The sequence below is a fragment of the Marmota monax genome, unplaced genomic scaffold, assembly GCF_021218885.2.
Source record: "Marmota monax isolate L192 unplaced genomic scaffold, Marmota_monax_Labrador192_F-V1.1 WCK01_AAM20220418_F8-fsc00015, whole genome shotgun sequence".
Lineage (NCBI taxonomy): Eukaryota > Metazoa > Chordata > Mammalia > Rodentia > Sciuridae > Marmota > Marmota monax.
In genome coordinates, this window is record NW_026692194.1 from 4,310,161 (window position 1) to 4,323,291 (window position 13,131).

The 13,131-nt window shown below is 35.0% G+C and overlaps 1 protein-coding gene across 6 annotated transcripts in view; it reads right to left on the reverse strand.

Annotated features, from left to right (window-relative positions):
- The window catches only part of Aftph (aftiphilin), a 63,421-nt gene that overhangs the window by 16,307 nt on the left and 33,983 nt on the right, over window positions 1-13,131 (reverse strand). For all 6 annotated transcript variants that reach the window (XR_006846838.2, XM_046422904.2, XM_046422898.2 and 3 more), the window contains 4 exons: window positions 11,547-11,698; window positions 8,315-8,441; window positions 7,883-7,939; window positions 2,831-2,953 (listed from right to left, as the gene is read on the reverse strand). Coding sequence is in view for 5 of the 6 variants with exons in the window: in XM_046422904.2 (XP_046278860.1) it covers window positions 2,831-2,953; window positions 7,883-7,939; window positions 8,315-8,441; window positions 11,547-11,698 (459 nt within the window). In the remaining variant the exon portion in view is untranslated. The remainder of the gene's footprint in view (window positions 1-2,830; window positions 2,954-7,882; window positions 7,940-8,314; window positions 8,442-11,546; window positions 11,699-13,131) is intronic.

Below are 13,131 nucleotides of genomic sequence, written 5' to 3' on the forward strand. Positions count from 1 at the left end.
TAAATGATTACCGCAGAGACAAAAGCACTTCGAAAACAAGATCATAACAAAAAGAACAAATATGCAGAATGGAAACAGATTTGGATTTTAGTCCTAGTGGTACCACTAATGTATGATTTGGGGCAAGTCACTCAGTTTTTCCAAATATTTTCTTTCTGAAAAAATGGATTATGGTATTAAGTATTTTTTTCTTCTAGTTTTAAAATTCTGATTCACAACTAAAAAAGTCACATCAAGCAGCCCATGAGAAGTTGCTAGTGGGGACTAATTTTATTACTGCTTCTCAGAAATATTGCTCTATTGCGGTGAATAACGTGTGGTTTAAGTATTTATTGAGGGGGCAAGCAGTAATGGCACCACGAATAACGTGACCTTTAAATTCAGTGGGTAGAGCCGGGTGTGGTGGTATTTGCCTGTAATCACAGTAGCTTGGGGAGGATGAGGCAGGAGGATCGTGAGTTCAAAGCCAGCCTTAGCAACTCAGTGAGACCCTGCCTCAATAAAATGTGAACAAGGGCTGGGAGGGTAGCTCAGTGTTAAGCACCCCTGGGTTCAATCCCTTGCACTCCCCCCACCAAAAAAAGAAAAAAAAGACAGTGAATAAAAACAAAAGGTATTACACATGAGCTGTCTTTTCAGGTAAAAGTATCTCAGAAAAATACCATTAACAATTATTAATAAGCATTTTAATTCCTTAAGAAGAGATACAATGGTTACAAGAAATCTAAGCCAGCCTGAAAATAAAAAAGTCCAACACAACCAAACTCAATGGGTACCAAACTGGGACAGAACGAGAAGATCCAAAAGCACTGTCACAATGGGAATTATACAACATTGCTGGTTGGAGGGGTGGGAAAGAAAAAATTAGGTACTGAAGAGATTTTTCTTGACACATTTTAGTAAGCTTCTAGTACTATGGGACAGAGCTATTTCATTTGGAAAATATGACTACTGGGAAGATATTAACAGTATTACTGCATGACCAAAAATAAAAACTAAATTATATGGCATGCCAAAGACTAGTGGAAATATCATTTTATATAAGGAGCATCTTTACAATGCACTTCAGATGTTAACTATTTTAACCTGAATCAGAGATGGAGCCAAGCAAGGGTCATACAATTCAGTGGTGGAGGTCAGACATCTTACAGAATTCTAAATTAACACATGTTCTCTATTATATCATGTGGAATATGCTTTTAATCAAGTCAAAATTAAACTATATAAAAGATGACAAGCTGTGAGGTATGCATAAAATGAATGTGTAAGATCAAATCAACAAGGGGCAAAAATGACAGGCAACAGCTAACTCCAATAAAATATGCAATAGCTTATGGGGCTGAACATGTGGAAGTGGTTGGCTGAAGAGAGGAAGAAGGCAAGCAAAACTTAGCAATAAATGTTTCAGTAAGAAAGCTTTATTTTCAGTAAATGTCCCAAGTAGTTACTTTCCTAATTCTATAGAAACAAGAATGTTGACAGAGTAGAAGTGGAAATGTACTATGGGAGAGGTAATTTTGGAATATTCACAGATAGGCAAGGTTGTGATAGCAGTTGATAGCCAGAAGGCAATATCAAGGCAATGAAAAGAAAGTTAACTAAGATTCTACCTACTGAGATATTTTGCTGAAGCCACCTTGTCTGCTTGCCCAACCATCAGTAAAGCCAAGCACTGTACACATCAGATTACCTTGCCCACTAATTTTGTGCCAGTAATTCAATGGCTTCAAATTGATGTTTAAACCATGCCCAAGAATAACCACCGCGGTATGCAGCAGTAACATTAGATGTTTCTTGAAACACAAATGAGATGTGGACCTATGCATCATTTTCTAATGTTCTTAAAAATACTGATTCTACAGGAGTGCTTTTCTCCCCTGCCCCTGCAAAAGGGTCTTGGGGCCAGGTAAATTTGAGAAATGAGTTAGAATTAAATAGGATTATTTACTACATGACTCCTCAGAATCTTTACTGTGTGTGTTGCTAGTTTTCAAGGGTGGATTTGGAGGTATAAGAATTATTTCCCAATTATTTTACCCTGGAACCTTATTTTAGTAGACCATTGCTGGGGATTTGTGTTCAATGGAATACACATTTTGGGCAAAGCCATCCAAAAGTACATTTTTGTGTTAGATACTATTGAAGATGGTATTTAAGCTTAAGAAATGACACACATGGCAAGAACATGGTTTAGAAATGTTAGTGTTCACTAACAAAACAATGTTTAACCAGCACTGAGTCAGTTTCTAATTTGATGTGGGAAGAGTAAGCAAGCCAAAAAGGCCTATTTTCTCCAGCTACAAAGTGAGAGGGCAGACTTTAATATAAGCATACTGAACTGAAATAAAGCTTGTGCTTAAATGTGCCAAAGAAGTAAAGCGTAAGAAAGGTAAGACAGCTTTTGTTGCTTTCTAAATTTTTAAAGGATTTCAGGAAAAACATACCATAGAACTGAAGAGTTGGTATAAATGCATTGTTTCCCATTTTTTTATTATTTTGGCACTTACCAGATTTGAGTTGGTAATTATGATCATATAATATTCAAACTGCAATATACTTTTGAGATCCCTTCTTCAAACTCTTCATTTTATAAGTCAAGAGACTAAGGCATGTGCTGGTTTAAAAACTTATCCACAATTACCCTGTTTTCATATTATGCCTTTCTGTTTTTGAAAAGTAGAGATAATTTGCTCATTGTATTTCAAGGAATGTTAATTAACAATCAATACCATGTCCATCATCAAAACAAAGTAATATAGTAAGGAAAAAGTACATGTGGACATATGTCAATATATGCAAAACACATCTGTATAAATATGGATATTTTTACCTGGAATTGATCAGATGTACATGTGTTCATCTCTGGTGTCAAGGTGGTTGTCTGACCAATGGAAGCAATTTTTTCTGCGGCAGAGAGGGGTTTCAATGGTTCCTTGGTGGGCTCTAACATGCCCTGAAAAAGGTATATTAGACATTAATGGGTGGGTGGGGGAAAAATCAACCCATAAACTTGTATTTCACCGAATTATCATCACCACCCTGTTTTTTCAGTCCAAAAATTGGTTTATAACCTTTCACTGTATAATTACCACATGATATAATTAATTTGACTTCCTGTTTAAAAGATAAACAGAACAGCAATTTATTCATATGAATGCACATTTGTCTCCTCGTGCACTGTGAGCTGGGAGCCTAGAATTCTCAGTGCACCACAGTCTGTATATTTCCAAAGCTCACTCGTGTGGTTTGTTTCAAGAGTTGCAGTACTAATGGTAAACATAAGAGTGGCATCAAGGATGGCATTAAAATGAAACCAATGATAGAAGCCAGAATCTTTCAATACAGAAGATTACAATTTGTAGTTTATACTTTGCAACACTGTAGTAAATTTCTCAAGTGTAATATTTCAACTATAATACATAAATCAATATATATTAATCTTTTTTTTTTCCAGACCAGAAAAATGTTTGCTAAACTGTTATGATGAAATGGTGTACATCCAATTCACAATAGCCAAACTATGAAACCAGCTTAGGTGTCTTGTCAGTGGATGAATGGATAAAATAAAATATGGTATATATACACAATGGGGTTTTATTCAACCATAAAGAAGAATTAAATTGTCATTGTAGGAAAATGGATAGAACTTGAGAACATTAGGTTAAGCACAATAAGCCAAACTCAAAGTCAAGGATTGTATGTCTTCTCTCATATGTAGAAGCTAAAGAGGAAAAGGTGTATAGGTGTGTGTGTGTGTGTGTTGGGCAGGAATCTCATGAAAACTGAAAGGCGATCAATAAAGGAAAGGGACGGGGGGGGGATAAGGAGAAATACCAGGGAATGATATTGATCAAATTATATCATTATATCATGTGCATGTATGAATATATAATAGTGAATCCCACCATTATGTGTATTGATTTAGACATTCAATTTTAAAATATATTCATGAGTATGCTGTGCATCCTAATCTTGCACCAAAGACAGTTTAGTAATATCAGTACTCTTCTTCTTCTTCTTCTTTTTTTTTTTTTTTTTTTTTTAATATTTATTTTTTAGTTTTCGGCGGACACAACATCTTTGTATGTGGTGCTGAGGATCGAACCCGGGCCACACGCATGCCAGGCGAGTGCCCTACCGCTTGAGCCACATCCCCAGCCCTCTTCTTCTTCTTCTTTTTTTTTTTTTTAAGAAAAAGCTTCACATAATAATGGTCACATCCTCCTTTTTTGAAGAAAAAAAATTGGCATAAAATTGTGCACTGAAATAAGCTGAAAACAAATGAAGCTTACTTGGAAATTACTAAAGATATTTTGATTTCAGAAAATCTTGTAGCATTATAATAGAAACTATTTTATAATCATAACTTTATAATCAAGTGTTTTTGAAGCCAGATCTTATATTTTATTTTTTTTTTAATTTTTTTAGTTGTTGATGGACATTTATTTTATTTTTTTATTTTTATGTAGTGCTGAGAATCGAACCCAGTGCCTCACACATGCTAAGCAAGCACTCTGCCACTGAGCCACAACCCCAGCCCCAGATCTTATATTTTAAATCAGACATTTTTTTTTTTTTTTAATATTTATTTTTTAGTTCTCGGCGGACACAACATCTTTGTTTGTATGTGGTGCTGAGGATCGAACCCGGGCCGCATGCATGCCAGGCGAGCGCGCTACCGCTTGAGCCACATCCCCAGCCCCTAAATCAGACATTTTAAAGAGCATATTTATTACTGTCACACAAAAGCATACATGCAACTTGGGATGAGGGTGTGGGAAGAATCTAACACGTCTTTTTTTTCGGAGGGTACTGGGGATTGAACCTATAGGTGCTTAACCACTGAGCTACATCCTGAGCCCTTTTTAAAATACTTTTATTAGAGACAGGGTCTTGCTGAGTTGCTAAGGGCCTTGATAAGTTGCTGAGACTGGATTTGAACTTGTGATCCTCCTGCCTCAGCTTCCCTAGCCACTGGAATTACAGGTGTGCACCACCACACCTGGCAATCCAACCCTTTATGATGATTAAGAATGAAGTTGTAGGAAAGGGCCACTTTTGTATGCTTGGAGAAGTGACAGCTGATTCTATTTTGTGATGTCTACATCCTTTAGTGTCAACTTAGTGTTTGATCTTGGACTCCTATGAGGTATTTGGTTTTATTTTGTGTATGTGGTGTTGGTGTTAGAACTGTGGACATTGTGTATGCTAAGCAAACATTCTACCACTGAGCTTCACCTCCTCCACTAAGGCACTTGAGTTAGTATTTAGTTTCTTAGACTGGCATGGTAGAGACACTGCCATTTCAGAGGGTAAACCATCTTACATGTTCCAATGGATTCTGAAGAAAGACATTCTGGATGAGTATAAAAACTGGGGGCTACTGACCTAAAAAGAGTGAAGCTTTACATATTTAGAAATAATATTTGATAAGTTCCTGACTATTATCAATTAAAAGTTAAATTCCAGACAAAAGCCATCCTTAACTGAGGGGGAAAAAAAAAATCAAAGTTGACAAGTCGGTAATGCTAGAATCTGTAAATTTCTAAAAACATGCTTTCAGAAAAACCTCACTCCCTGTAAAACAGGGACTAAGCTAATGAAAGCAACTCACAGATTCAATTCTTTATAACAGTATACATGAAAGGTCTTACTCTAGTGGCTAGAAAAATGAAAATAATTTCAAGGTCTAACTCAATACCCTATATATTATATAGGCTCTCTAAAGTGCTCTGATGCAAGAATATACATATGCCAAACAATTACCAGTGTCACCCAAGGCTTCTATTTTAAACCCATCACTTAAATGGTCCTCAAACTGTAGTCTCCAAAATCAGCAGTTTGTGTGTCACATGGGAAATTGTCAGATGTGTAAAATCTCAAGTCCCATACTTTAAAACTCTTAAGAAAGAAACAGGAGGTGGTACCCAACAATCTATGTTTTAACAAGTCTCTCAAATGATTCTGATATACATTAAAGTTTGAGAAACAGTGAATTAAATGATGATTACAGCTGGGCGTGGCGGTGCACACTTGCAATTTCTGCAGCTGGGGAGGCTGAGGCAGGAGGATCACGAGTTCAAAGCCAGGTTCAGCAAAAAGCAAGGCACTAAGCAACTCAGTGAGACCTTGTCTCTAAATAAAATATAAAATAGGGCTGGGGATGTGGCTCAGTGGTCAAGTGCCCTTGAGTTCAATCCCCAGCATCCCCCACCACCAAAATAATGATTTCAGGTACTATTCCTCCAAATGCAATTCAAAGATTATTGACCTATGCATGTGAAATGTACCATGAGGAAAAATTCACATATAATTAAAATTTGATATTAGAATATGTTTCAAAATGAATGCCAAAGATGGAGAGAAGATACATTTATATGCACTAAACAAACTTTGGGATTAAGAAAATTATCAATAATAAAGGTGATAAGGTAGAAAAAATAAAACATAAATGTTAGCTCTAACTCCTCTCAAACCTCAAAGAACTGGCTAATGTGGTGAGGCTACACATGAGCAAGAGGTTACTACCTTCAGCATAATGTATAGAAGCTCCTACAAATGAAATTCCTAGTTCCTGCTCAGATATGACAATCTAACAGCAACCACCTCTGGAGTGTGATTCTTTTAGTGGGGGGGAAATCCAAATAACCAAAAAGTTAAATATTCTAGAGTGTCCGACCTACAGTAAAAAAGAATGTAGGGATAATGCAGGTAACTTTAAAGTATAAGATAACTATTTACAAAGGGGCAGAAATTGGCAAGAAAGCTCAAGCACAGAAAAAAACAAATCTCACAAAACAGAAAAAACCTGAAATGTTTTAATTCAATAACAATTAGTGTTTATTCATGGAAAAAGTTATAGGTTCTAAAAAGGTCAAGTTCCATAGCAAATTCACTTTCACAAGTGCATGTGGGTGGTAAAATTTAAATTACTATCAAGTGTTATTTTTCTATTCTTAAACACAGTATCTTTTTCCTTATTTTACAAGTTATTGGCTCCCATAAATTGAAAATTTTTAGAATGGTAGGATATTTTTATTCACCATAAACACAAACATCAAACTTTAAAATGTGACTGAGGTTATATAAGGAACCAAATGAAAATGCCTTAGTTTTCTGAGACTACTTGGCATATCTGAAAAAACAAAAATTAATACATTTAAAACAATGGAGAAACTAAGGAACAATTATGGGTCCTAGTTCATTATTGTTTACTATAATTTGGTATTTCCAAGCTTTTATGTACATCCATTGCCTCAATTTTGCATTATTTAAAATTAATAACAATTTGGATTAAAAAAAACACCTTTGAGTTTTCAGATGCTTCAGTTTCTTTTAAAATCAAGTTTAGAAGAGAGTTCTTCACAGGTGCATTTTAAAGTTATAAGCACTAATATTACTAAAAATAATTTTCAATTTTAAAACAGTGTAGGAAAATTATATTCAACTCATTCTACTGTCTTTTCTATTCCTATCCCGCCTCCCTTCCCTTCATTCCCCTTTGTCTAATCCAATCAACTTCTATACTATGCTCATATGAACATGACCAGTATAACTCCACATCATGTTCAACCACAAGAATGGGATCAAAATTGTAATGGGTTATACCCATTACATACCCCATGTATGTATAATATGTCAAAATACACCCTGCTGTCATGTATATCTAAAACAAAATTTAAAAAGTATATAATTAATAAAATATTGAAAAATGTCCTGAGACAGACTAAAGAGGCTTACGATATCAAAAAGGGCATTTGTGTGTGTGTATCACTAAGATTTCGACCCTAATTGTCAACATACACTTGTCATTCTATGTAAGATGATTTTACAGAATAAATGCAGTAATGACAAATACATGCACAGACACTTCTGTACTTACCAATCCTGCTGCATACATGGGCACTATAACAGGCTGCTTCTTATTGCCGGTGAAGAGCTATAAACATGTGTTAGAGATAAAGAACATATTTAGTCTCCAAAATATGCTTACAATGCTTTATTACATACATTGTGAATGGATGAATTAATTGTTAAATTGCCCATATGGAGTTGTTTTTTTTTTTTTCCAATTCTAGATCCAATTCTCTTAGATCCAATTCTCTCTTTTTATAGTTAAGGGAAAACACTAAAAATGACTTTTTTAAAAAATGGGAAATATTGCTTGGAGAAACATTTAGGTAGATTGATGTTTAAAAGTTGGCATACTTAAAACAAACATTTACTTTTCTGAGGAATAGGCTTGTTACGGTTTATCAGAGTATAAAATTTAAAAAGCATTTGAAAGAATTTTTCAAAGTACTAACAAACTCACAATGTTTCGTGTGTCTATTCCTAAGGAGCACAAAAGCTTCTTGTTGCTATGGGAGCCGCCCCACTGATATCTCAAGCCATGTGCATCATGGATATCCTGTAGTTCGGTCCACACATCCAGCAGTTCTCTGCAAAGACCATAATAAAGCCACCAACAACAGGTTTCATTATGAATGAAACAGTTTTCACTACGAACTTCACTTTTAATATGACCATGACACATTACACATTCCAATTATCTTATGTCTAACATCGGTGTACAATGGTTATGTGAATGAAATCAAGAGCCATACTTATTAGAAAAGTAATTCATATGAAACAATATGCCAGTAATGAGTAGAAATGTAGCCTTTTATTATAAAAGAAAATTAAAGGAAATCACTTAGCATTTCACTACCTTAATATAGCTATTTAATATTTGTGTTTTCTCCTTGAATCTTGATCTACAGAGTTGCAATTATAGCATATCTATACTTTTGTATTTTTTACATTTTAAACATTTCCTTGTTTACAAATGTAAAACAGTTCCTCCTTAACTGTGGTTTCACTTTGAGGTTTCAGCTACCCATGGTCAACCATGGTCTGAAATTATTAAAGGGGAAATTCTAGAAATAAAGAATTCATAAATTTTATATTAGGTGCTGTTCTGAGCATTTATGTCACTTCATTTCATCATATAGTTACTGTATCATCTCACATCATTACAGAAGGTGAATTCGATACAATATTTTGATAAATAAATCTGCATAGATTTTATTATAATACATTGTTACAGTTGTTCTATTTTATTATTATTTTAAATCTCTTTTCATACCTAACTTATAAATAAACCTTTATAAAAGGTATGAATGTATAGGGAAAAATGTAGTACTATTTGAAGTTTCAGGCATCCATGGAGTTTTGGAACATATCCCCTGTGGTAAGGATGGACTTTCCCAATGGTTGTGTAATGTTCTATTAGGTTGATGCACCATCATTTATTCAGCTACAACCCTACAGTTCTTAAGTTTTTTTTGGTGGTTATGGGGATTGAATCCGGGGCGCTCTATACCCCAGCCCTTTCATTTATTTTTTTACTTTGAGACAGGGTCTTGCTAAGTTGCCAAGGCTGTCCTACTTGCAATCCTCCTGCCTCAACCTCCTGAGTTATTGTAATCAAAGTGTGTACCACCATGCCAGGCTCATATTCTTACTGTTCAGCTCTTAGAAAGGTCATGACTCTCTCCCTGTATCTTATGGTGTATGTGTTATTGTAAGTTATACTATTTCCTTAGAATGAATCACTTGGAGAGAAAAGACTGAATCCAAGAATATGAATTATCTGTATAAATAGCACATTAAAAATACATACAACTAAATATTTTTAAAACAGCTCAATATAAATCTTGTTTTTTCCCCACTTTTCTCAGAAATTATCCCCAAACAAAAAACCAAGCAGCAAAACACAATTTCAATCTTCAACAAAATTGAGAGATACCTAAATTCTATATTATAGATATTGAGGTCACAGAGGGATGAAGAAGCAATAACTGACTTAGCCAAGTAAAAGGAGTGACCTGCAGGAAGGGAAGATACTTAAAGAGGCAGAGAATGATAAAATGCAAAAGTACAGCCCAGAAATAAAAATAACTTTAAAATTAAAATGAGAAAAATCAATCTAGACCCTTTAAGATCCAATAATTAACAGGAATTCCCAAAAGAGAAAACAGGTAACGGAAGGAAGGCAATTGTTGAGGTAATAATATAAAAGAAATGCTCAATACTCAATAACAGAAGCCTTTAGATTGAATGATCCTACCTCATGAATGAAAACCAATTCTTATCAAGACACTTTGTTGTGAAATTTCAGAAGGTCAGCAGCAAAAAGAAGATTTTAAACTATAAATTCAATGTGAAAGTAGAATAAAATAAAATTTTGTCTCCCATGTATTTTTCCCCCTCAGGAGGTTATTAGAAAATATGCTCCACCAAAATGGGATATGAGCAAAAGGAAGTCTCAAGAGAACACATGAGTAAGAGACCTAGACAGAAATCATTTTAGATATGAGGAAGACAACAGGGAGGAGGAAGAGCTCTTTGTGCTTCAGGAAAAAAAAAAAAAAGAAAGGAAGGAAGAACAACCTGATAGTATAATTTTAATTGTAAGCAAACCTAACAGGCTGCTGGAGGGTAGGGAAAGACTCAGTAAATGAGAAAGACAGGCAATTACAGCTGGAATATTCCTTATGAGAAAGGCTGGGACCATAAATGTTTCAGATTTTATAGATTTGCCTAGACTGTATCAATTGTGTACCCGTAATCTGAAATGTTCCAAAATTGGAAACTTTTTCCTTTTTTTGAGATGGGAACCAGCTGGCCCTGAATGTGTTTAAATCCTATATTACAAATGCTGAGGGCTCAAGTGATCCTCCTGCTTTAGCTTCCTAAGTAGTAGGGACTAGCATGAGCCACTTTTGTGTCCAGACAGAATTTTAGAGTATTTCAGACTTTCAGATTAAGGATGCTCAAAGTCCAAGAGAAAGTTGGATGAAGAAAACAGGGGCTTAGCAGTGAACAAAATTTACTTGATCATCATAATAATTATAATATTGAAAATACCAAATTAGAAAAATAACCAAGAACATAAGTGTATCAGGAAGATGAAGGCAGAATAGCAGAGATAAGATCTAAAGGCTTATTTATTGTACTAGGAAATCAAAATATAATACATGCCATTGACTGATTAAAGTACTGACTTAGAAACATCGAAAGAAATAGTTCAAAATAGAGAAGCCAGGCTCAGTGGCACACACCTGTAACCCCAGTGGTTAGGGGGGCTGCGGCAGGAGGGACACAAGTTTGAGGTAAGCCCTAGCAATTTAGCAAGACCCTAAGCAACTTAGGCCCTATCTTGAAATAAAAAATAAAAAGGGCTGAGGATGTGGCTCAGTGGTTAAGTGCCCCTGGGTTCAATCCCTGGTACCAAAACGAAAAGAAAAAAGCAGGGAATTTGTTCATTATGTCTTTTTTAGAGCTGGGGCACGGTTTGCTAGGGATTGAACCCAGGGCCTCACACCTGCTAGGCAAGTACTCTACTGCTGAGTTACATCCCTAGCCCTTCATTGTCAGTCTTTTAGCAGAACACGACTAAATTTCAACACAGTAACCTTTTAGATACTTGATGCTATCAGAAAACTTTATATAAATTAGAACCCACAAAACCACATGGTATCTAAAAACTGTCTGCTACTTACCCGCTTTCAGCTAAGGCCTCTCTTGTTTTTATTGGTAAGGTACTTGTTTCCAGCAAGTGCTTCAGGGAAGTAACTTCCTCTTCAGCATCAGGGACAAATATGGAAGGAAAACATGCTTCGAAAATTCGTTCCAGGCGGTTTAGTAAAGCTGTCTGTATCAAAATACCCCCGAAAGTTTATTTACACTTCTCCAATTGTAATAATGTCTTAGTACTATCATTAAAACACAAACGCACACACCTTGTCCCTTACTGTAAATGAGTGAGGGAAATCCACCACTCAGGTACAAAAAACACTAAGTGGAAAGCACATAGTTACTCATAGAGCAATCATTCTAAAGGACTACCTGAAGTAATCATGATGATGATACAGTAGGTGACAAATGTAGCTACACACCAAACACCATATAACTGGGTTCTTTACATTTGTTATATTATTTAATTCATTACAAGAGTCTATATAAAGAAGGTATTATTACTCTACTGTTCAGTGAAAAGTAATATCAAAGTTTGAATAATGTACCCAAAGCCAAACCAAAAACAAACAAAGAAAACCCAGATAGCATTCATATTCTTTCCACCACCACTAATGTACTCCAGACTTAGGGACAATGAGATTGTATGCTTGTGAAAGTATTATGCTATTATAGCTGATCAGGACCTTTTTTTTAGACATAAACACTTGAACTATAAAATCCTTTTTGAAATATTTCTGCTGTTAATAAGTACAAACCAAAGTAGAAAACAAAGTCTCAATTTTAACTGATTAGAAATTTAAAAACAGTTTATCATTTTGATGACCTGCACTATCTTCTAGAAATTCTATTTCTCTACTCCTTTGTTGCATGTGTATGTACATTTTAAAACTATCTTGCAAGTAAAGCTTGACTATTCCATATTTTCACCTAAAACAGAAAAAGTTCTTTGACGTATTCTTATTAGTTCAGATTTATTAGATTTACATTAACTTTTTATTTTTTTTTTTTTGGGGGGGGGAGTGGGGGAGAACACCAGGTTTATTGCACATGTGTAACCTATATAAACGTTTTTTCCTATTTTCGTAACTGTACCACAGATATAAGCAAGATATTTTCAAACTCAGCCCAATTCACTATTTAATCATCAAAGAGGAATACAAAATGTTAATGAATTAAAACCTGCTGGAAGATTAAATGTACTATTGAGTTGATGCCAAATATATATTTTAAAAAAATGCCACATCATGGTAGTTCCCCCTGCCAAATCATTAAAAAAATAATAATAATGCTTGATTTTTGTTGTCTAGTATAGTCAGAAGCCTGAAAAAATTTCATAAACACATTTTCCAAACCCAAGTTTCTCTTTTGGAAGCTGAACCAGAACAAAAAAATTTAACACTGAATAATTAGTCTCAAGGCACTCTCCTGCTAACTCTACAAAAGTTACTCTGACACCTTCATTATATTCATTGTGTGATGGGAAAAGGTTCTCACTCTCAATCATGAACCCTAAAGTAAAGGGTAGACTCAAGATCCCAAGGCTTGTGAAACTTGAGTGCGTCAAGGGGACCCAGCACTTACTTGCTTCAACAGAGGGAATGGACAGAC